Source organism: Girardinichthys multiradiatus, chromosome 22, assembly GCF_021462225.1.
Source record: "Girardinichthys multiradiatus isolate DD_20200921_A chromosome 22, DD_fGirMul_XY1, whole genome shotgun sequence".
In the NCBI taxonomy this organism is placed as follows: domain Eukaryota; kingdom Metazoa; phylum Chordata; class Actinopteri; order Cyprinodontiformes; family Goodeidae; genus Girardinichthys; species Girardinichthys multiradiatus.
The window spans coordinates 32,492,938-32,518,268 of record NC_061814.1 but is presented as its reverse complement, the minus strand read 5'-3'; the positions used below and the strand labels follow the sequence as shown (position 1 = coordinate 32,518,268).

Genomic DNA, 25,331 nt, shown 5'->3' with positions numbered 1-25,331 from the left:
TTAGTGCTTTTCTTAAGGCCACAAAGCTGTTCAGTCCCAATCCCTTCAGTTCCCTTCGCATTGTGTGTGTGGAAATGCTCTTACTTTCACAATTAAACATAGCCTATAATTCTACTGTTGTTTTTCTTCGATGTGATTTCACCAACCATTTAAGTGATCGCTGATAACGATCATTTAGGATTTTTTTCCGGCCACATTTCTTCCCCGAAGACGATGGGTCCCCACTATCCTTCCAGTTTTTAATAATGTGTTGCACAGTTTTTAACCCAAAAGTAGTAGTTTCTGCAATCTCCTTAGATGTTTTCTCTGCTTGATGCATGCCAATGATTTGACCCTACTGAAACAGACTGACATCTTTTCCACAACCACAGGATGTGTCTTTCGACATGGTTGTTTAAAAAAATGAGAAGCAACTCATTACACAAGTTGGGGTTAAATATCTATACATAATCGCCCATACAGTAATTATCCAATGGGAGGCTCATACCTGTTTGCTTAGTTAAATCCAGGTGGCGACTTTTTTTTTTTTGGCCAGGCAGTGTAGATGCTTAATTTAATAATTAAGCATCTAGAAGTTCTAGATGCTTGAAAAGTCTCTGACAACAGCAGTATGTTTGTGGGTGAAATATTATTTATTTAATTTGTTCTGAATTTTGTACCGTCCTCACAAGCATTGACATCTAAATTTTACATTGGACGTTACATGTTCCATGCTATACTAATTTACAAGCATGGTGGTGTTGTCATGGCAGGGGGATTTTCCTGCCAATTGTTCTGGTGCATTGGACAAAACGGAGGAATAATAAAGGATGGCTCAAATTCAAATCAACACACTGGAAAAATGCCCTTCAAAAATAAGATATTAAATAAAAAATTTAAATGAGATTTTTTGGCTTGAAATAAGCAAAAAAGTCTGCCAGTGGAACAAGTGAAAATTAACTTGACAAGATTTCTAGAAGTAAGACATTGCATTAAAGCCTCACAAGGTATAGAGAATCTTGAAACTAGCCACAAAAACTCATTCTGAGCAGTATTTTACTACGATCAAATGTCAGTCTTGACTCAGTGGTGAGTCTGGGTATTTGGACCAAACAATGTTTTAGAGCATTGCCAATTACTGTAGTATAGAACAGTATTTGTACTCATTACCTTTGGAATAATATGCTGGAATCTGTCCAGAGTGCAACAGAACAGAGAATGAAATATTATTTTAGCTGTCTTTTTTCCAAATCACTTGCATGTTTGGTTTGACAGAAATGTATTGAAAATAGCTACACTTATAGAATGTTTTGTAATGCACTGTGAGCTGGGCATGTTGTTGATATTGTTGTTGATTATCAATAAAGCAGATTTGTCTTAATTCAATAAAAAAAAATTTCTTGAAACAAGACTTTATGTTTTACAAACCTGACAGGAACTTCAAACTCGTCTGAAATGTCAAAAAAAAAATTTCATTCAAGAAATTACTCAAAACAAGAAGTTTTCAAGACTATTTCATTTATCAAGGTTTTCAAGATGCATTGTCTCAAAACAAGTTGTTATATCTTATATATAACACTTATATATCTTATATATATAAGTGTGATGAGAGGTTTTGACTAAAAGTTAGAAAAATATACTTGGTAAGATTTTCCTTTTTTGCAGTGCGTCTACACGGTTGAAACTTGGATGAAAATAAATTTGCGGACTATGCTTGAAAGTCTGGTTATATTTTATTAATTGCAGTATTGCTATTTACTTTGACTTATTTGTTCTAAACCCAAACAATATTGATAAATGTATCAAGCTTCATCTTAAACTGTCCTAAAATCTTAACTGATGGACAAAATGGTCTGTATCAAATGTGGTTCTTGCATTATATTATTGTTCTCATCATTTAATTATGGTTTTATAATCTTTAGTTATATGAAACAAACTGCAGGTACATACAGTCCCTTCACAGATTCATTAAGACTTTAGCTGCTGTTGTTAGAATATTCTTCATTTAGAAGGTAATTTGATGGTTTTTGTTTTGCTGCTGTTAAAGACCGAATGCTTTCAACATGTGTAAAACTGTCTAGTTTCCTGCTATGTAATTCACAAGAAAATGTATTTTTGAGTTGCTTTTTACAGTAATGACTCATTTGTCTTTCTTATTTTAATACTTTGCAGATCACACGGGTCATTTTTTGTGTCTTCCTTGAGACCGATTTTGCCATCTACAAGAAGAAAATGGCCATCCTCTTTGAAGGTATGGATGTTTATTTCCCATGGATAACATTTTGCTTTGTTTTGCTTTTGTTACCCATGTTTCCTTTGGGTAAAACAGATCAACTAACTGATTACAGTGGTAATATACTATTTGGAAAGCATGGGATATCTTTGCAACTATTAATCAGTACAGCGTTAGAGAGAATTTGTGCATCTATGTTTTTTTTTTCTGGAAACAGAGTTTTAAAGACCTGCCAGACTTGAGTGACATCTTCAAATGTTAAAGCATGAAACTCACTGAAGATTTATGATGAAAGTTGTCAAATTAAATGCCAAGTGCACTACACGTTGCTTAAATATGATTATGATAGTTGAACGTCTTTTTCAGTTTAACTGCAAGCTGGTCTTTTCTACAGTTTTAAATATCTGAGTGAGATGTAAATGAGAGATTCTTCACAGTGTAATAATTACTTGGATTTCTCCAGAAAGAGCTAAAACCATTCAGGAATACATATGCTTAGCAACATATCATCCCTGGTTACTGCTCCACAGTTCTACTTGTGGAATAAACAAACATCCATTATCTCCTACTCCCACTCTCTTTTCTGTCCCTCTCTCCATTCACTCTCCCCTTTTCATGCTATCATCTTTTTACTGGGACAGGGAGCAGTCACCAGCTCTGATGGGGGCTCCGCAGAGGACTGAGCTGAATAGCTAGGGAGCTGAAAGAGCCTGGCTGGCTTCGCCAGCGTAGCATTACCTCCCATTTACCTCACTTTTCCCTCTTCACCTCCCCAGCGGAATACCGGCTCTCAGGCCTTCATCTGGCTGTTCCCAGATGGAGAGTGTTTTGTTCTCCCTGCTCTCCCGTCATCTCCCCCGCCCCTCCGCCCAGGCTTGCCTGAAAGATTACATTCTGAGGAGAGACCTTAATTATGCCTGCTTGCCCTCCTGCACCCAGCACCCGTCTCATCATATTAGTGTTTTCAGATGAGAATCTGGTGCTGTTGTTCTCCAGTTATCTCTCGCCATTTAAAAGCGCTGTCAGGGGATAAATGCTCTGTATCTCTCTGGAACGGGGGACAGGGATAAAATAAAACGACAGGCGTCAAGTGTGTGTGGCACAAAGAGCAAATAATGGCAAAAAATCTGAATATATTTATTTATATACTGGTAAATTCATCAAAGTTCTACTAAGAGGGAGAACCATGCCCTGCAGAAGTATTCATACTGCTTAAACTTTTTTTTATCCTTTGTCACATTACAACCAAACATGTTATTGTATTTTGATGGAAAGTGCATTACTGTGAAGAAGAAACATACGGTTGGATGGCTTTCAGACTTTTTCTCTACAAATAAAAAAATCCAAAATTCGAGGTAAATTTCTGTTCAGCCCCCAGAGTCACTACTTTGTAAATCCCCCTTTCAATGCAAGCTTTGTTCATCTAGAAACTAAAAGTTTACCTATTATTTTCAAAACAGCACACGCTCAGTCAGAATGGACTACGTCTTGCCACAAATTCTGGGTTGCAATTAGATCTGGACTTTCATTGGGCCATTATGAAATGTTAAACCCAGTGCAATCAATTGTCTTCAGAAGTCATGTAATTAGTAAATAAAGATGACTACTGAAGGTAATTGGTTACACTGGGTTTATTTAGGGGTATCAGAGTAAAGGGAATTTAATACAAAAGCACTGCACACCTTTCAGATTTTTATTTGTAACTGATAATGAATAAAAAGGATGATTCATTTTCTTTCTGGTGAACAATTAGGCATTGATTTGTGTTGGTCTGTTGCATAAAATCCCTCTAGAATAGAATGAAAAGTTAGGGTATAACATGAAAAAGTATTAAAACGTTTGCACAGCACAGTAAATTGGAAAGCAGAAAGCAGACTTTAAATTAATATCTGCACCATATACCATGATGTGCCTCACCAGTCATCTGTCCTTTGACCCCTGGCTTCAGGGCCACATTCATCTCTGCTCTGCGAACATGTGTGGGCAGGAGAGAATAAGTAAGTGTGACTTTTCCACTCTGGATCAACGTCAGCGGTGAGCCAGACATTTTTACTCCACTCTCACCTACACCTGTTCTAATCTTTCACCTCATGTGCAAGATCAAAGCATTTACCACATCCACAATGAAAACTAAAGCTCTTTCAACTTATTCAGTCAGGGAGAACAGATACATGAAATTAAGTATGTTGTGAATGTAGACTACATCCTGATAAATGGAGAGTGAATTCATACGGCTGATCCAGCTAGGTTGTACCACGTAAATGTGTTGCAAAGGTCGTGGAAAGGTTTGCTGTAAAGAAAGAAATGCTGATTGGTATGATTGCACCATGTATCTAATGCATATCCCCTAAGAGTGAAAAGACTTTCATTTTGCCTGTGCAGAATGGTAGAAGTGAATCAGAGGCTGTGAATTAGCTCTGCAGGTGTGCTTGAGCACTTTCTGAACATCTCATCATCCTCACTGCCAGTGGAAGACAGTGGTGTGGATCCTGCAGCAGCGCTAAAAGGCACACACATAGAGGCTTAAGATCATTCTGTCTCTTGCAGCTTGCTCGCTTTCAATAACCCTCCGTTATATCGACCAGCGTTTTTTTCTCTTCCTCTCCTTACTTCCTCTCACTTACGCCTCTCCTTGTTCACTTGCCCATTACCTTATTCCCCCACATTCTATCATTCTTTCGTATTGCTTCAAGGAGGGACTTCTCCATTTCCTCTTCTATCAGCAAGCTGCTGCAGAGCTGCAGTGATTGGTGTCCCTTTGTGCTCTTTTTATTATTTGTACGTGTGTGTGTGTTTTTGTGTGGTTGTGAGGGGGGGTCATGTTAAAAGTCTGGACCTTTCCCCGTCTCATCAGTTTTACGAATGCTTGAGCTACAGCGGGCAGAATAGATTTTTATTTTGAGGTCTTGCTAGTCCCGTTTTTCATTGTATGGCCGCTCTCCTCGTATTCAAGCAATCTGTCAAGTGACAATGACTGGAGCAAGAATGTGTAAACAGGACATTTGCATACAGGAAATTGCTTTATTACAATGTGAATCTCCACAAGCTGTCAGTGTGAGGGAGCCAAAATATGGTTCCTTGTCTGCAGATGGAGAAAACTGAAAAATAGCCTCTGCTGACAATAATAATCGTGCACACCATCCCAGCGCACACTGGAAACGGGTAGTTAGACCATGTAGAGTATTGAATTTCCCACTACTGACATGCTAACAAATGACTGCACGTTCTGCTTTGCACTGGTATGTTATTTGTGTTCAAGCAGGCTCGTTTAATGAGTACTGATACAATCAGACAAAGGTCTTTTATGTATCACCAGCTCAAGGAGCACTTCATGGATTCAGAGTCATGAGGCCTCCCAAGCACACAAAGACTGAAATATACAAATACACAAACAGGCTTGTGCACACCTCTGCTATCTTTTACCTGCATAGCAACAGTCACTATCGATGACCTGGCTCATTAACAGGGTTTCTAAGCACTGATATATTGGCCTAATCATTATGTTACCTATTCCTGTCCTGTTAGAACAACCATCAGTTGTTCGTACTGCTTAAAGAAATTTGATCTGAACCACAAGTTTACATGGCTGTGTTTTTAAAAAAAAGAACGTACAATCAGGGTTAGATTTACAGTGCCTTACCCAGTCTTCCACATTTTGTCACATTACTTGAGTGTAATTTCTTGGTATTTCACGTGACAGACCAACACCAAGAAAAGCATCATTGTGAAATTAAAGGAAAATTATATAAACATTTTTGCAAATAAAAGTCTGGAAAGTGTGGCCTACATTTGAATTCCTTCCCTCTGTGTCCACACAGAACCATGTTGTCCTACTGGAAGACGATCTGCGCCCCATTCACAACCATTTGCAGACTCTAATGAATTTTCTTACAGCATTTAGCTCCGTCAATCTTCCTATCAACTCTGACCAGCTTTCCAGTCCCTGCTGATGAAAAGCATCCCCCCTCATGATACTGCCCCAAACATGTTTCACCATGGGTGTGTTCAGGGTGATGAACAGTTTAATTTTTATTCCAAAAACAGTGTTTTGCTTGTAGGCTAAAAAGATAAATTTTACTCCCATTTTATAAGAGAACCTTCTTCAGCAGGCCTATTGTGTCCCCCCACATGGCTATTTTCAAAAATGACTTTCCGCTTGTCGCTCTAACTATTATATCTATATAATAGTTATATCTAACTATTACTTCTCCTGACGACAGGTTCTTCCACCTGAGCTGTGAATTTCCACAGCTCCTCTAGAGTTACCATGGTCCTCTTGACTACTTCTCTGATTACTGCTCTCTTAGCTCACCCTGCAAGTTTATGTTGACAGCCATGTTTAGTCTACTTGCAGTTCATTTTTCATTCATTCATAAAATTTTAGATGGTTAATTGAGCTGCACTTTATTAGATGTTAAAAGCTTGCTTCATAGCCTAAATCTGCTAGATATTTAATGCGTTCCTTGGTCTTCATAATGCTGTTTGTTCGAAAAGGTTCTTTAACAAACCTCTGAGGCCTTTATAGAACAGCTGGATTAATAGCGAGATTAAATTATATGCAGGTGGAATTTATTTAATATTTAGGTGACTTCTGAAGGTATTTGATTGTTTAGCATTTTTTGGGGGCTATCAGACTAAACGGTGATCAATTCTGATGGACACTTTTCAGATGTTTTCTGTTATTTTGAAAACGAATCACTTTTCTTCCACTTCAGTACCATTTACTACTTTGTGTTTTTTATCACATAAAACCCAATGAAAAAATGTTTTTGGTTGTGACCAAACAAAAAGCAAAAAAAAGTTCAAAAGTGTGTGTGAAAACGTTAAATGTACACACTCATTTTAGTTAATTTATTTCATCATGTGATTCTATTCTGATTCTGATTGTCGTGTCTTACCACATACTTGTCTTGACTCATATTATATGCGGGTATGGAAGCATTCAGCCAGCTGTGGTTGTAGAGAGTAAAAAGCATGTAGAAATTGATTCTGGGTACACTCCTCTCCTAATATGATCTGGGTGGCTGCCCACAAGCTGGGCTCCATCTCCTCTTCTCCTCAATCAGCCACGGTGCTGACAATATTAACACAACTCACAGATCTGCAGAGGCTGCTACATTCTCTCCAACTGTTTCGCCGACTTTCCAATTGACATTTATTTACATGGTTCTTAATACACTCCATGTTCTTAGCATTTTAACACACACACATGCCTCAAAATGTCCCAGCTATCCCACTGCTTTGGAAGAAGTAAAGCTATGGTATGCACATGCTTTTATCATACACATGTAATTTGTTGAGGGAGGGTATGAAGAGCTACAGGAACCCTGTGAGGGGTGAAAATGAAGTCTGTGTTGGTTCCACAAAACTGTTCCTCAGGTTTGGTAAATGAGGAAACCATGGTGTGTTAGTGATGTGATTGTGAGAAAGCACAGGCTCAGACTCTTCATGCTTTGGCAGCATGAACATTCAGCTTCAGCTCAGGATCAGTGAAAAATGTTTATGTTTGTGCATAAATCAGACATGTAGAGAAAACACCCTGAGTATTTGCTTATCAACATTTCACTGATGTGTTGACATGGTTACTTACTGGCTCTGCTTGGCTTTGGTACAGTTCAGCTTTAGCATATACAGTTTGAACCATTGCTTGTAACATTTCTCAATCTGAGTAGAAACATTACCAAAGAAAAATATTTTATAGTGAATCCTTTGTAATGGAGGTTTATTTGATGCGTGATTTAATATCACAGTGTTATATAGTATGTAATATCACATTCTGTGTAAGTCTAATATATTGATTGCATATGTTTTAAAAGCTTAAAATTCTTATAAAATATTAATTCTCTCTGGGACCTTAGAATGAGCTCTGTTTGCATTTTTGACACTTTTGTCTGGGAAAGGGTGGAGGGGGGTAGCCTTTAAAATGGCAAGTTTAAACGAGGACATTTAAAATATGGAGTTATAAGCCTTCCCTGCAATTATGCTCATTTTCTCCTTCAAAAAAAGGTTACAATCACAACAGCTGCAGTGTCTTGCAATAGCATTCATACCCATTTAATTGTTCAGCATTTTGTGACATTACAACAATATTCTTTTTGTGTTTCTGTGTCCTGTCATAGCAGCTTTGGCAAACATGTTGGTGGGTTTGGGTGCATTGCAATGTGAGGTCAGATTTGTTCTATAACTGCTAAATCGACTTTATTGATATGAAGGGACTATAGAGCATATCTGATTCAAGCTACAAAGTGGACAGGCCACAACAACCACAAGTAGGCAATGATGGCAGCATTAGCTAAGAAAACAACAGTCATAAAAACAGTGACCAAAAAAGACTCAATTTGGTCAATTCGCCCCTTCACCAATTCATCCTCTCATTTTGTACCTAGGCATTGCCATTTTGTCTAGTCTTACTTCCATTTCACCTTTAAACATCCATTTTGTACCTATGTATGTAACCAATAACGTAAGAGTTAATTAGAACTTTGCATAACACTATATTCCTGCTGAGTGTGTTTCTGGTAAACCATGACATATGTTCACCTCTGAATCAAAGCAAAATCGAGCGATTATGCTTTGGTGGCCTCCTGCGGCAGATACTATATAATACATGAGCGAGCACAAAATAGAAAATTCTTTTAAACCATCCCATGTCAAAGCGGGTATGAAACTTTTAGGTGGTGCGTACAAATTGACGCATGATCCATACAGAATTTTCCGCTGTAGATAACACCATTAGTACCATTTAGAAGAAAGTTGGTTGGGAAGCCAACACAAGTCAAAAGGTACGGCATCACCAAAAGGTACGGCATCACCAGCCCCTGTGACCAATGAAAAAAAAGAACAATAATTAAGAAAGACCAAATAACTAAATAAGAAACCTAAAGACTAAAAACCTACAAATTCAAACAATGTGAATACTTGACAAGATGCTGTATTTCAATGTCTAATATGTTATATTGCAGTGTAGTCACAATAATTGTCAGTCACTTTAAAAATAAAGTAAGCTTCAATCCTGACAAGCATTGTCATATAGGATCATGTTCATGTAAAAGGAATCTACAACAGCATTATTTAAGGCATGTCCCACTTTGTAGGCTAATATTTAAACTACTAACCCTTGTGAATTAACGGTCAGTGGGTAGGGGTAGAACATTGGTATCCAAAGTCGTTTCTTAAGGGCTGGTGTCCTGCATGGTTAAGATGTTTCTCTGGTTTGACAGATCAGACTTAAAGGGGACATATCATGCAAAATCAACTTTCTTTTTGCCTTTAAGTACATTTTGTTGTGTACTTGGAGTCTGCAGGGGTGCAGAAAAATTTAATTTAGTCCCTCCGTGTGTTGCGGAGATATCTTTGTATTCTCTTTGGGTCATATTTTTCAGTCCGTTCCGTTTTCTCTGTTACGTTTTTTTGAACTGTTAGGTTACTGTATTTGCTGCGGAACAGCTAAATAATTCTCACTGCAATTTTGTAGTGCAAGCTCAAGTATGCCTACACTGCAAGAGGATAAGTTCGGTTCGGATGATGGGTGTATTAACCCACACAGTTTATGGCACCGGAGGTCGAGAGATATCGACTAGAAATAGTTGGGCTCACCTCCACGCACTACGTGGGCTCTGGAACCCATCTCCTCAAAAGGAGCTGGACTCTCTTCTACTCTGGAGTGGCCCACAGGGAGAAGCAGCGGGCTGGGATGGGTTTGTTTGTTGCCCCCCAGCTAATCAGTCTTGTGTTGGGGTTTACCTAGGTGGATGAGAGGGTCGCATCCCTGCGCCTTCGGGTTGGGGACAGGTCTCCGACTGTCGTTTCGGCCTACAGGCCGAGCGGTAGTGCGGTGTACCCGGCCTTCTTGGAGTCCCTGTCGGGGGTGCTGCATAGTGCCCCTCCAGGGACTCCATTATTCTGCTGGGAAACTTCAACGCCCATGTGGGAAACGAAAGTGACACCTGGAGAGGCGTGATCCCCGATCTGAATCCAAGTGGTGTTTCGTTATTGGACTTCTGTGCTAGTCATGGATTGTCCATAGTGAACACCGTGTTCAAGCATAAGGGTGTTCATCAGTGAACTTGGCACCAGGACACCCTTGGCAGGAGCTCGATGATTGACTTTGTTGTGTCGTCAGACCTTCGGCCGCATGTTTTGGACACTTGGGTGAAGAGAGAGGCTGAGCTGTCCACTGATCACCACCTGGTGGTGAGTTGGATCCGCTGGAAGAGGAGAAAGCCGGACAGACTTGGCAGGCCCAGGCGCATAGTGAGGTTCTGCCAACTCCCACCTCCGGGAGAGCTTTGACCAGATTCCGGGGGATGCTGGAGACATAGAGTCTGAGTGGACCATGTTCTCCGCATCTATTGTCGATGCTGCTGCCCGTAGCTGTGGTCGTAAGGTCTGCGGTGCCTGTTGTGGCGGCAATCACCAAATCCGGTGGAGGACACCGGCAGTAAGGGATGCTGTCAAGCTGAAGAATGAGTCCTATCGGCTGTGGTTAGCTTGTAGGACTCCTGAGACGGCTGACGGGTACCGTGAGGCCAAGCGTGCCGCGGCCTTGGCTGTGGCAGAGGCAAAAACTCCATAGAAGTCCTCATAAGTCCCTCCAACTGCATCATTTTGTTGGTACAGTAACCGAACCACTTCTAAATTTCTGACCTATCCAGCAATATTGGTCAGACATGATAAAATAAAAAATGTGCTGAGAATTTGTGTCAAGAACAAGCAGCAAGAACTTTCCAACCAGGCCGCAAGAACAGAATGATGTAATTTTGTTGTTGTAGCCCTGGAAAAGAGAAAAAATTAATCTGTTCTTGTGGAGTACAAGTTGACCTTCAATGTACTGATCAAGAACTTCAAGAAGAAAGGTTCAACTGCTGTAAAGATGCTTCAGGATATTGTAAGAAAATTCAGCAAGAGTTAGAACCACCTCCTAAAGAGGAATCAACTAAGCAAGTTAGTGGCCACCAGTGCAGAGCTTGCCTGGATTGGCTAGGCTGAAGGCAGGTGGGCATAATCTGCACGTGATGTGGATGGAAATACCAGGACTGACTGGGGTGATGTCATTTTATCCAGTGAATCCCTTTTCAAACATTTTGGGACATCTAGAGAAAGGAATTTGCAGAGAAGGAAAGGTGAACGCTGTCAGGTGTCCTGTGTCATGCTGACAATGAGGCATCCTGTTATTAAATGGAGTAGGCTGACTCAGAATTCTACCCAGAAAATGCTGCCATGAAGAACAGGATAGAAACATCCTCTAAGAGCAATATTTACCAACAATCGAGGAATGTTTGATGATAAACAATGCTTTTTTCATCAGGAATGGAGCATTTAATACTAGGCAAAAGTCTCAAGAATCAGAATACTCACACATTGGCTCCCTGGCCTCAATGAATCCCTTTGTAATAATAAAATGTTAAAAATTCTGCTTTAGCATACCATAAGAATGTCTGACAAAACGTTCTACCAACACTGAAGCAGTAGTGTTTCTGTCAATCTCAACACTTTGTTCCACGACTATAAAAGCAAGTTTGCTGGAATGATTGGTGAAACAAGAAGAAATAGGGGACAAAGCAAAGGCGTCACGTACTGTTATTCATGACCATGGCACACATATTTCCTGCCTGGACAAGCGTTTGGCTTGTGTAACCATGCTATAGTATTTGGCAGTAGTTGACGCACCCTGTGTTTCTATTCTTGCTCTCTTGTTACTGTATCAGTGGGCCTTCCTTTGTTTCCCCGAACAGGGTTAGATTAATGCACTGTACCCTTTTATTCTGTGTTATACAAAAGAAAAGTCTGTCGCAGAATCCTTAGGGAGCTCTGATGGTTGCACTTCTACAGAACAGATGACAACAGCCTTTCATCAAAGCGAACACATTCTTTTGGTTGTTAACCACAGCACAATAATTTTCCTGAGTCATTTCCAGCCATATATACATATATAATCATGAATATTCCCTCACAAAAAGCGAGTACTTCTCTCATATGAACTGTACTTAGAAAAAGCATGCATACAAGCTGTTGTGGCATGACACAACACACCCTGAAGCATGCTGTGCTGCATAAGATCTGAGTGTAGGAATGTATTTGGAAGGAACCAGGAGCTTCGTCTCTCGCTCAGCAGTTCCTCAAGAAGCAGCTTCCAAAGCCTGCTTCTGATATCCCGCTGTGCAACTCAACTTATTCATCTAAAGACACCTTTAACCCACTTCAAAGTCTGTCTCTCACAGCAGAGTTAGAAGGAATCAAAGGGAAAAATAATTGTTTTAATTGTCCAGGCCGACCTGCAGTTCTTGTAATTTCAAGACATAGGTTTTGTGTCATTTGTGTAGAGTTTTCCAGAATGAACTTAATTGAAAAATAATCTCGCTAGAATATGACCCTCTTAAATACATACCCACATAGTCAGTACTGTAATAAGAGGCTCTAATGAAAGCTGATGGGAAATGGAGGTGGGTTATTAGGGGTAGTTTGGATTTTTGCTTTGCATTGAATGTAATGAAGAAAAAGAGGGGTTTTTAAAAGGTTTTTAGACACGTGAATTAAAATTAAGTATGGCATGTATTACAAGAAAAGCAAAAAGAGAAGAAAGCTGCATAGTGGCAAATACCTTTTCACAGCACTGTATGCCAACTAATAGTTGCAACCATAGACTAAAGAAAAACAGCATGAGCTTATTGTTTGGAAGACATGAAGTAAACACACTGGGCAGTATTGAAATACTCTTTACAGGGTAATCAGTTTATGATGACAGGTTGTATTGTACATCATAAAACCGCCTGCTTTAACACATTCATTTCCCTTCTCTTCCAGACAATGACATTGAGGTTATGGAGGAGCAGCCGAAGGGAGGTGAGTGACAGAATATTTCATGGTTGCCTTTTCACCTTAACACCTCCATTAAAGCAGACAGAGGGTGAGTGAGCACCGTAGCTTTGGCTTGTGACAGTGATTTGCCAGGTTTTATGCGGCAGACGAAATTGAATGTTTATGCATCTGCTGACAAGCCGAATCCCTGGCCTGAGTCATCCTGGCAAAAAAAATATGTCAGGTACAGGAACTGTTATCCAGAGCTAATTCCCCGACAACATTCCTTTCATCCGGCTTGCAGCCAGAATGCCTTTAGACCACCTAAAATGAGTGACTGCGGATTGACATCCCTCCACAGCATAAGCCAGATGATAGCACAAACACAACTGACAGCGCATTATGCTTTTATCCACCACATCATGTGGCACATAGCCCAAAACTCCCAGATGTTACTTATCGGGATAAACTATTGACATTCATCCGTGCACTGATGTCCTGAATAAGCAATGGCACAAACAAAATGCCTCATGGAATTGTGTGTGTGGTTAAACAATAGATACAGCATAGTTTAGCCACGGGTTTTGTTGTCACAGCTACAAAGATTTATTTCTATGAAAAGCAGCTGCCTGTCTGCAGCAGTTTGCTCTCTGGGGTACGTTGCACCTGATGACGTTTTCTCTTATAAGAGAGAACATCCAAATTTGACCGCTGCTGATGCTTTTAAAAATCTCACACATGAACCCAACTAAGCAGAGAACACCATTAGTTTTACTGTGTGTTGGAGAAAGTGGCCACATTACAGTTAATGTAGAGCTTGGGGTGCTATCAAAATGTTTTTCTTCCCAAAGTCACTCCCATGATTTGCCAATTACACGCATCTGTGTTTTCAAAGGGAATCCATTTTGGGGCAAACATAAAAGAGCTGTTTTATAAGTGCACTGTAAAATGTGATATTTCGAAGTGAAACTGTGTGCACGTAATGGCTGCATCATAAAGATTTGGCTCAGACCAAATGCATTTGAGATTTTTTGTCCAGACAGGCTACATTATTTCTATAGAGCTCCTCACCAGCTGGTTAAACTGCATACTCCATAATAACATACCATCAGACTGTAAGAAGCCAGCTGAAACAATTCCTGATAATTCCTAGCTCTCTTGTATTATCATACCATTCTTGTCCTGGTCCAGTTTGGCCTTGTTTGATTTCCCTCTTTGTGGGTGCCAAGAACTGGCCTTTTATTTCACTCCATCAGCCAGAGTTTGAATCACTCAGCCTGGAACCAACTCAAAGCTTCGAATGACTTTTATGCTAACATGGAAAGGTGCTTTTGGCTCACACAGTAGTCTGGAGATGGTCTCAAAGCCTCACATTCTTCCCTCCTCTCCCTCTGGAGGCTATCATTTTATGTTGTTTTTTCAGGTAGGTAACAAAACCACAGAGAGCTTAACAGTTTCCTCAGAGACATACCTAACTTAGGCAGCCAAGACAGTGTTGCTCTCAAAACTCTTGTTTTAGTATGTGAGGCTTTTTATAATCTAAATAAAACCATAATGCAATACAATAATTTGCAAACTGTTCAACATGATTACTATCTTTGGTTCTTTTTATTTAGATTTATTTTAAAGTAATTTTGATTATATTGAATTGACAACTTTACAGCAAACCCTCACTTGCTTGCTCAGCATGAGGGATTGCTGCAAAATTAATGACTTGGTGCAATTGGTTGAACCTCCTTTTGACCTATTGGCTTTATAAGTTGAATTAGATTGTATTTTATTACATTTAGAGAAAGACTGTACAGTATGTCCTTGAATCTTATCTGTACTTTTGTTTGGATTGTGTTGATTTGGACCCGTTTGTCTTGGAAGGTGCCTTGAATTAACATTTGTTGTGAATTCACCTTATATAAATAAACTGAACTGCATGTAATTTAGATGCCAAGAACACATTATAATCCCTGGCAAGAAATTATACTTACAGGAGTTTTGCATTATAATGTATTTAATCCACAACTCACGAATGATTTAAAACTAATGGGATCAATTTTGTAATTTTTTAAGTTTTTATAAGGGGCAGAAAGTCAGGATCAAATGTAAGCAGTTTTCACCCAGGGTTTATTCTGGTTTAACATTGTGTCTAGCCTTTCTGATAAGAACATCTTCAATGGTTGTTGGGATTAGTTACCTAGAGCGCCAGCTACTGAAGGGGGCGCTGTTGCAGTAGCTCTCAAAAGAAATAATAGCAACCATGAGCAGCCTTGACTGGCGACTATTTCTCATACTCAGTGGAAATAAATTAGTTCATGTTTAAATGAATTTGCTGTGTTTGAGAGTGATTGCTAACCCTTCTAACATGTTGTTAGGTTGCTATTGAGCAAAATAACGTTAGCATGTTTTGCTGTTGTCGTTACAAGCTGTAGTTAGCATAGTAGCTTTTGAAGAAGTTCTTTCTCTTAATGGTAGAATTGTAGGCTACCAACCTAGCTTCATTGTTGTGTTTGTCATCTTGTGAACTAATGTTAGATCAGCTTTATATAAGTTTAGCAGTTGAATGGTTGTTTGACAGCACTTCCTCCTGTGAGTAGGCTAAGGAGAGGCCATATCAAGTCGAAAATAATCAATAATAATATATTTTTACACCATATCAGACCCATCATTATTTATAGTTTACATCATCTTGTTGCACCAAAAGCCAACAGTTTTATTATTTTAATTTTGAATTTATGTGAAGTTGCTAGATGTGAACATGTGTGTCTGTCACTTAATTTGCTTTATGTGCTCCTTTTTTTTTACATAGAGGTACAGTGTCCCCGTTTTAAATGATAAGATGAAGGATAAGATGAAGCTTTTCACCTTCTCTCTTACCAAATTATCTTAAATATATTTCACAAAATAATCACATTGCCATGTTCTTAGCGTAACAGGTAGTACCACAGGGTGTCACACTTTCCCCTTAGTCTAGGCTTCTATAAAAGGGAAGCTGGCTGTGTTGCTTAGAAGTGCCAAAATTCGGTGTGTAGCCAGGTGTTTGCTGGGACCATGCGCTCTGTGGCATGAGCGATTGTGGCAGGCTTTAAGGGTCAATAATATTAATAAAAATAACATTCCAAGTCACTGCTAATCTTAAGTATCTGAAACCTGATCCTGTTTGGATTGTTACCTTTTGTGGTGTTTACAAGAGTGCAGTGAGAGTGCAGTGAGCAACCGTAGTGTTTCCACGCGGGTTTGTCCGCCTTACATGATATTATGAATTTGGGTTTACATGTTATTCGGATAACAGTGAATGGATTATATGGAAATAAATATTGCTAATTGCTTTATTTCTGAGTTGTTGATTATTTATCCCATGCAACATTAGTGTTCACAGAACAGCACCACAAAGCTTTAAAAGAAAGGTAAAGAACGTTATTTTTTGCCACCATATATACATTCTGCAGAAAGTAATTGACAGATAAATGCCTAATAATGCTACTGCCGATACCATAGGTGCTGTGTAACAATATATGTGGTGTAACCTTCTTTAGAAACAAAAACAATATCTCAACTAAACAATGTCACATTGAATACATCAAGTAGTCTGCCTGCTGCACGATTGAGCAGCAGTTTGTGCTGTTCGACAACAGTCTGTCTTGGACAGATGCGCTGAAGAGTTTTTTGCTACATCTGTCCACACATGATGGCTCAAAAAGCCGGTTTTTACTGTGCCAATAAAATCGCTAAACCTTGAAACTTTTCCAAACCTCCATAGAGACTGAAAATGATGTAAACTGTAGCTTTAACTGAAGCAGATTCTAATTGTCCTTTTAATGTAGGTTTGCCACATATTTGACCTTCTCTGAAGGACACAATTTGAGAAAACCAACAGTATACATAATAAAAAACTGTCTTACAACTTTCTATTATGCTAAAAGCTGTTAAAGAAAATATATTTGCTGGTAAGTATAGTTTACACAAGGAACACAGCCTGTCGGCATAATTAAACCTTTAGTCAGTACATACAATTTTGGGTGGATGGTGGGCACAAAAATGGCAAGAGTTGGCTCTGGTCGTATATCCTCTGTTGTGATGGAGAGGTTACAGATTTGCATATCTATATATATTGTATCCCCAAGCATATCATTGATTGGGACTTCTGGGGAGTATTGGTATTATAATGAGAATTATTTTTCCTCTTACCCTTGAAGGTGCCATGTTGATGATTCCTAAATATGATCTTAAAATTCGGAGTTAAAAGCCCAGAGATTTGTTCTTTTCAGCCTAAATACAGCCTAAATTTCCTTGCGGCCTCCTCTTCTTTATAATTCGTGATACAAAAATAAATTTTTCTTTACAGCTTGACGGTAACTATAACCACTTTTACATTCTTGAATAACAGCAGGGATGTGAAAACACACATGTACCAATGCAAAAATCTAGATCCATTACCTTATAAATGTTTCTACTGGTAAAGTCTAAAACAGAATCTGCTTCAGTATTGATTTTCAAAATCTTGAACAGCCTTCTAAAGATTTCCATGCAGAACTTTGCCAACTTGATACAGAGCAAAAACACAGACATGTTTTGCCTGTGATCCTTCTGATACTTTTATCACACTTTGCAAATATATCTGAAAACAGCTTATGGAGTTTAGATTTTAAATAGTTAAGTCTGTGGAAAACACAAAGCCAAATATTAAAGAATTTTGTTTTAGCATTTCAGGATAAGTTGTATGTACTCATTCCAAGTCACTTGACAGTTTCTATCAACAAGACCTGACAAAATCTTTTTGCATTTTGCGGATAGAGATGCATCAGTCCCACATCACTGAAGCACCATCTCTCATTGTTTATTTACAGACAGCACACCTCCGTCGACAACATCCACAACCAAGGAAGAGACTGAGGACAGCAAAAAGGGTGAGCTTGTTACTAAAGCTCTATGTCTGCATGTATCTGTTTGTTTTCTACTGCAATTCTTTTAATGTTGAGCATGCCAAGCGACATTACTGGTAGTGGGAGCATTTTACACTGCTATGTGTTTACAGAAAAAAATTCCCAGCATGTATAAATTAATGGAATGTGTTTTTGTTCTTGCTTTCTGATGCCTAGCTCCTCTTTGGGGAAATGAATAGTGGATGAAGCTTGGTCCTTTTTTAAAGGAATGCTTTCTTTCAGGCAAACCAGTTTAAGAAGCCATTATCTGGCTATTCTGCAGCTTCAGCCCCTTTGGATATGTAATGTTGAAACAATTATAGGCTTCTCCAATACGATGGACCAAAGATAATTAGATTCTTACACTGGACGGTGTTAGTAAGCAATTAAAATCTTACACCGTCCATTTTTCTTGAAGCCTTAAGGTTGAGGGAAGTTTTTGAAGATAAGTCATGCTTGTTTTCTTTGTGGAAACCTGTTTCACTCGATCCTCTCAGATGCTGGACTAGATATCGCAGTCAGTTGAAGGGAGCCAACACAATTTATGCTGTAAAACAAAGCATGAGAAGTCATTTCTCTCTGCAAGATACCTTTCCTCTAATCCATAGCGGTAATTCAGGATGATTCAAAAATTCAATCACCAGTATTAGAAGGGCATAAGTATTTTGTAATAATCTTTAGAAATCCTAATTTATCAGGCCCCGCAGCTTAATAGTAACTAATCCATTCACAAAAGGCCTTGGCGCAGCTTTCCAGCTTGGGAACAGTCAGTCCTTCAGACAACCTCTCTCAGAGGAAGGGAATGAAATGATTTTGTTCTGCCTGCACTGTAAAGGTTAGGTGTGGTTCAATGTGGCACATTGGAGGGATTAATCATAGCGAATGCTCAGATGTCAAGATACCACAGAGCAGAGGAAAAGTGAGCTGGAAAACCACACTGTCAGCTGTGTGAGACGGGCACCATGAGATGCTTGAGAACAACAGAGAAAGAGCTTCCTTCTTTGAAAACACACAGTTGTCCCCTACTGTGTCAATTCTGTAGGTGGGTTTTGACTTAGTGTCATCAATCTAGGGGTTGATTTCCTTTTTATTTTGGAATGAATTTTACACTGCAGCAAAGCTGGCACCTGTCAGTATATCTTAGTGGATCTACAAACCCAATTCCAATGAAGTTGGGATGTTGTGTAAAATATAAATAGAAACAGAAGACAACGATTTGCAAACCTGTTCCACCTATATGCAATAAAATACACTACAAACACATATTTAATGTTCAAACTGATACAATTTATAGTTTATTTTGCGAATATTCACTCTTTTCTAACTTTGATGCTTGCAACATGTTCCAAAAAAGCTGGGACAGGGGCAACAAAAGACTGGGATAGTTGAGGAATGCTCAAAACACACATGTTTGGATCATTCCACAGGTGAATAGGTTAATTGCAAACAGGTGAGGGTCATGATTGGGTATAAAAGGAGCATCCCATAAATGCTCAGTCATTCACAAGCAAGGATGGGGTGAGGTTCACCACTTTGTAAACAACTGTGTTTAAGAACAAAGTTTCTCAATGTACATTTGCAAGGAATTTAGGGATTTAATCATCTACAGTCCATAATATTATCAAAAGATTCTAGCTCATCTGAGATGGACTGACGCAAAGTAGAAAAGTGTGCTGTGGTGTGATGGGTGCACATTTCAAATTGTTTTTGGAAATCATGGACGTTGTATCCTCTGAGCCAAAGAGACACTGGACATTCCGGATTGTTATCAGCAAGTTCAAAAATTTACATCTGTGATGGTATGAGTGAGCATGGGGTGGGTAACTTTTATCTGTTAAGGCACCATTAATGCTAAAAGGTACACACAGGTTTTGGGGCAGGTTGCGCTGCCATCCAAACCAAGTATTTTTAAAGGACATCTTTGCAGCAAGATAAAGCTAAGAAGGGCTGCACGATACTGGAAAAAACTGCCATTGCAATTTTTCTAACCCTGTGAAATATATTGCGATACAAAAAAATACAGGAATTATCAACAGATGACTTGAATAAGACTTTATGTTATGCTGCCATCCTCTCATCTTGTTGAACATTACCTTGCACGGATCTTGCCTCTTTTTTGTGTATGTTACAGGTATACTATTTTCCTGTATTTGAGAGTTATTCTTGTTATCTTTTACTGGTCCCAGATTTTATTGTGCTGCAACCTGAGTACATGTTTCGTTCTATCATGTGCAAACGTGAATTGCGTTTTACCACAAAGGTTTGTTTATTGCCATTGAACCTTTATGCTCTCCATCTTAAAATGGAAAATTCTAGCTTCATGATTACTTTAAGTAACTAACAATGAGTGACAAAGGGGTCATTCAACCTTTTAATAAACACCTAAAGTCGGCAAAACTAAACATCAGCAGCTCTAGATTCCTGGGCAATTTACAGCCCCCTTTTTCATCTAGTAAAAAATAACTAAACAAAACTTTATAAAATGTATTAGCATTATGCCAGTTTCCTTAATGATTTACAACATACAACTTAAACAATGTGTAAAATAAATAAAATAAAATAAAGTTGAACTTGTTCTATAACTTAAAGATTAACTTTAAGCCATTTAGTTTAATCTTTTAAATCACTACAACACATGACATGTCTTTCAATCTTATAAAGGGAAACTTGGACATTTTAGCAAATCTTGCTTTCTTTTTTAACAGAGTACTGAGCAGTTAAATTAATCTGAACATTTTAATCACACAAGCCCAACTGTGAAATAATTTCATGAAATATAGTTAACTTGTGTGTGTGCGTGGGTTTGTGCCAAGTTCACTCAAGTTTTGAGGTTTTTGGCCACTGCAGGATTTTAAGAGGAACAGTGACAATGACAAGTTTGCCACTTGTACTGAAAAGCCTCTCTGAGAGGGAGCTTGTTGCAGGACTGCAGAGGCGGAAAGTCATGGAAAGTTTACTTTGTGTATTTTCCACCAAGTAAGTGGATCCTCCTCTTTCTCCACAGAAGGTATCAGCAGGTAGTGTTTAAGCTCTGCCTCCACAGAATCCTTGAGAGATTGAAAGGAATCACCCATTTCGGCAGCTCTGCTCACTTTTCTGCTCACTTTTTCTTTGAACAAACTGCTCAAGCTATTTTTATCTTTCTTTTCCTGGGGTGTGGCAGCCACTTTGGGTTCAACCGCAGAGCTGAAGTGTGGTGTCTCCTGGATCTCCATCCTCTCTGATTCCACTCTGGCTGTGACTTGGGACTTTTTGTCTGTAATGATGATCTCTTTCTTGAATCTGGTGTCCAAACAAGATGTTATATCAAGCAGCTCATGTTTCTTGTTGAGGTAGCCCAACATCTCACCTTCACTTTCTTTGTTAGATCTGTGTCTTCATCCTGCACAACCAGGATTGAGTTGTTTAAAAGGTGAAGAACAGGCCTGACATAGGAAACATCTACATAGTCTTGTCATAAAAATGCATCAATAAAGTCCAGCAGGAGGCCCAGTGACGTCTATATCTTGCCAATTTGGAATTAAATGGCACATCTTGTCTACAGACAGGACCTGAGTTATGGCCTTCTGCTGCTCCAGTATCCTACTGATTATCACTTGTCTAGAGCCCCATCTTTTCTGGCATTCTGATAGGAGAGAATGAGTTTGTAGATTGAGGTCCTTCTGGCCTTTTATTAAGAGCACTTCTGGCCTGCCAGCTGTGAGAGAAGTGACCAACCAGCCTCTCGCAGACACCCACAGCATGCATTTTCTGGTGGAATAAAATAAGTAAGCATTAATCATTTTATATATATTTTGAATAACATGTTCAGGTTTTATAACTTCTAAAACTATGGTATTTAAACATAAACTGTAAGGCTCCTGCATGCTGTGTTCTTTACATGTTAGACATATGACACTAATTTATTCTCACATTATAACTTGAATCTTATACATTTTACATATTACACACACAAATAACACATGTAAGTTATGTGTCCTCTAAGTGTGTGTTATTAAATTCATATTAAGTAATTGCTTTTAAAACTAGAATGCATTAACCTGATTTAACTTAAGAAAACTAATGATTTTAGAAAATATTAGGCAAAGTTGGAAAGTAAGCAGAGTATAGACATAACTTACCAACTGCAAGATGACGTCTGTGATCAAAACACTGCAGTCTGGTCCACTCATCCTGTGCTGCAGCTTTCACCATGTTTGCAGCGTTGTCTCTTGTTATGCAGACTAGACGTGTGTCATCTAAGCCCCAAGCAACCACCGCTTCTCTCATCCCCATTACAATATTCTCACTTCTGTGATCCTGCGGGAAATATGCTGTTTGCAAACAGCGACTTCTAGTTTGGAACTCCTTATGAATCAAGTGGACAGTCAAGTCCATTGTCGCTGCATAATACTCCACATCTGACAGCTTAAACTTCTGCCTTGCATTTCTCGTACAGCTCTGACGACTTGAGAAAAAAAGGTGCGTGACGGTGTAACATACCGTTTGTCAAGCGAACTGATCATTTTTTTAAAGCCATCTTTGGAAACAGTATAAATTGGTACCATGTGTTTTGCCAGACAAAACGTGATACCATCTCATTTCTTTCTGCCGTTTGCAGCCTTTCTCATGCAAAGGCTTCTGAAATAGATTTTTGTTTTGGTCGACATTCTGAGCTAAATGGTCAAACAAATTAGTTGTGGTACCTCTCGATGTGGCAAGGTGCAAGGCACTGTTGACACAGAGCATGCTTTTGGTCAATATCTTCCTTCTAGTATCCCAAATAATTCTACATAATTGATGTTCCTTTCCTTTTGGCATCAAGTCTTCGTTTTTGGTGATTTTCTCTTGTTCATTGCTCATTTTTGATGTTACCAGCGACTTGCGCCATGTGAAGCGGTTCGGCAAACTGATTAAGACCAATTGGGATTGATGTATCGCTGTGCGCAGTGTGTCAGGAACCCTTGAAATTAGATGAGTACACATTGAGTTAATTTGTCTCCTACATCACAGGACTTTCAATGTGACTATTGCGCACATGTTCATTGCGATGACGATGCTCAAACGCTACATCTTGCAGCTCTAATACCAAGCTACATTCTGTGCATGTTACAACGGCATGGCTTCAGTGTAATAGATAGCGGGTACTAGACTGGCCTATGACAACGGAGACCCCGGAGTGTTGAGCAGCTGAAGTTGTACGTCAAGCAAGACTGGGAAGGAATTCCACCTACAAAGCTTCAACAAATAGTGTCCTCAGTTCCTAAATGCTTACACAGTGGTAAACATACCCCTGTCCCAGGTTTTCTGTTTGAACAATAAATATCTTGTCTTTGTAGTGTATTCAATTGCATTTAGCTTGAACAGGATTTGCAGACTATTGCATTCTGTTTTTATTTACATTTCACACAATGTGCCAACTTCATTGGATTTGGGGTTGTATCTCATCCATCATGCTTCTCAGGGGGTCAACTCTTGCCTTTTACTGGGTCCCCCATTAAGGCATACTGTTCCTTTTAAGAATAAATCATTGTTAGAGGACCCCCCAAGTTATTAAAGTGTTTCTCTGCTGTCTCTGTTCCATACACAACAGCTACATGTAATTACTTTTACACCATACAAGCAAAACCGTCTGGACCCTCTATGGAATAAAGGAAGAAATAGTAATAATAAAAACACAGTACTCTCTGAAATTCAGCTGTATTAAGAATTCTAAACATCTCCAGTCAGATTCCTGACTAGAATTTCATTAAAAAAACTCTGTTTAGGGAGCTAAAGATTAGGGCGATGGCAAGAAGGCCTTCCATCCTAAAAACCTTGGAGTTCATCACCAAAGATCAATTGTCAAAATGCCAGTGGAAACATGCAAAAAGCTTGGCAGCAAGAAGGGTTTGATAGCTTTAATGCCAATAAAGATTATTCCATTTATTTTTGAGAAAGGTATAAATAATCATTTTAAAATGACATTTTTTATATTTTATTCAGCTGTGTCAGATTAAAGAGGGATAAATACAAAGGCATAGCATGTCTTTGTTAATCTAAATCTGGACTATTTTATAATATTGGCTGTCTGGATTTTGTAGCCATCGATAAGCTGCTGATGTACTCGTACTCGTCGTCTTCCGCTTATCCGGGACCGGGTGGCGGGGGCAGCAGACTCAGCAGAGACACCCAGACGTCCCTCTCCCCAGACACCTCCTCCAGCTCCTCCGGGGGGAGCCCAAGGTGTTCCCAGGCCAGCCGAGAGACATAGTCCCTCCAGCGTGTCCTGGGCCGTTAAGGTGGCAGTGCTGGTGTAATTCTGGCTAAATATTTGACCACTTTTTTTTATTAGAATTTGTAGAGTCCATTTACAGTTGGTTTTTGGGCACAGACTTGGATTTCAAGCATAGTTCTTCAATCTTCAGCAAGGTTGAGACAGCTGCTTGTGTTTTGGTGAACACCATCGCAGTCTGTTTTGAATTTTAATGTTCTTCTCTATGGCCAGCGTTCAAGCATTTTTCAGTCTGTGATAGATTTAAACCTTGGTGGTTCCTGGGTTGTTATGAACATCCAAATCAATGTCCTTTCGACTGAGGGTGACAATTTGTGTCAGATGATTGAAACTTGGACAAAGGGGATGTTAAACAGAACATTGATCTCAGACACCCATTAGAGTTTTGGAATGGGGAAAACTGGCTAACATTAAGCTTCTAGAATGGTTTTAACTTCAGTCAGTTAAAATGAGAGTGGCTAAATAATAAGGCAAGATTATACCAGAAGCATGTTGATGGATAAAAAACTACAACATTCAAAACAACATTTAAACAATTACTATTGGGTTTGTATTATGTTTTAGCCTGAATGTATGGTTTTGACTTTGTGTGGATTACAGAAATTTGTTAACATTTAATCTTGTGCGCCCCGTTGTTGTTTTTTTTAAATAACGAAAGTCAAATGCTGTATAATCATTCACTATGTTAACAGTTCAAATAAATAATTTTTAAGGGCATAAATCAGGGGATTTATGTCAATGATGACGTATCTGTATGTAGCTCATGTATGAAACCTCAGAAAATCTAAGAAATTTGAAAAGTGTCACAGATCAACTGTTTGTGTGAGTGTGATGAGCTGTGCTGAGATGTAATCCACATGAAACGGAAGCACAGCATGCACACGCTGCAAGTTACATAAATAAAGTGGGGGGAAGGAATGGGTAGGCCACCCGCAGAGGCAAATGCTGGCACAGAGGTCTAAGGTGAAATATAAGCTCTTTGAGAACACCTCACAGTGTCTATTATCTGATATCAGATTGGAATTAGCGAGATCAGTGGATGTCACAGGGCACGACACAGTAAAATGTGAAAACGGAGCCAGAAATCAATGCCTGGCATTGGGAACATGCTGAGAATAACCTGAAGTAGAGAGAGAGGGGATGATGGTGAAAGATG

At 39.1% G+C, this 25,331-nt stretch overlaps 1 protein-coding gene across 1 annotated transcript in view; it reads left to right on the top strand.

Moving 5' to 3' along the window:
* The window catches only part of macrod2 (mono-ADP ribosylhydrolase 2), a 608,769-nt gene that overhangs the window by 550,328 nt on the left and 33,110 nt on the right, over positions 1–25,331 (top strand). Inside the window, exons 9-11 of the mRNA XM_047351869.1 lie at positions 2,152–2,230; positions 13,016–13,054; positions 17,848–17,907. Coding sequence (XP_047207825.1) covers positions 2,152–2,230; positions 13,016–13,054; positions 17,848–17,907 — 178 coding nt within the window. The remainder of the gene's footprint in view (positions 1–2,151; positions 2,231–13,015; positions 13,055–17,847; positions 17,908–25,331) is intronic.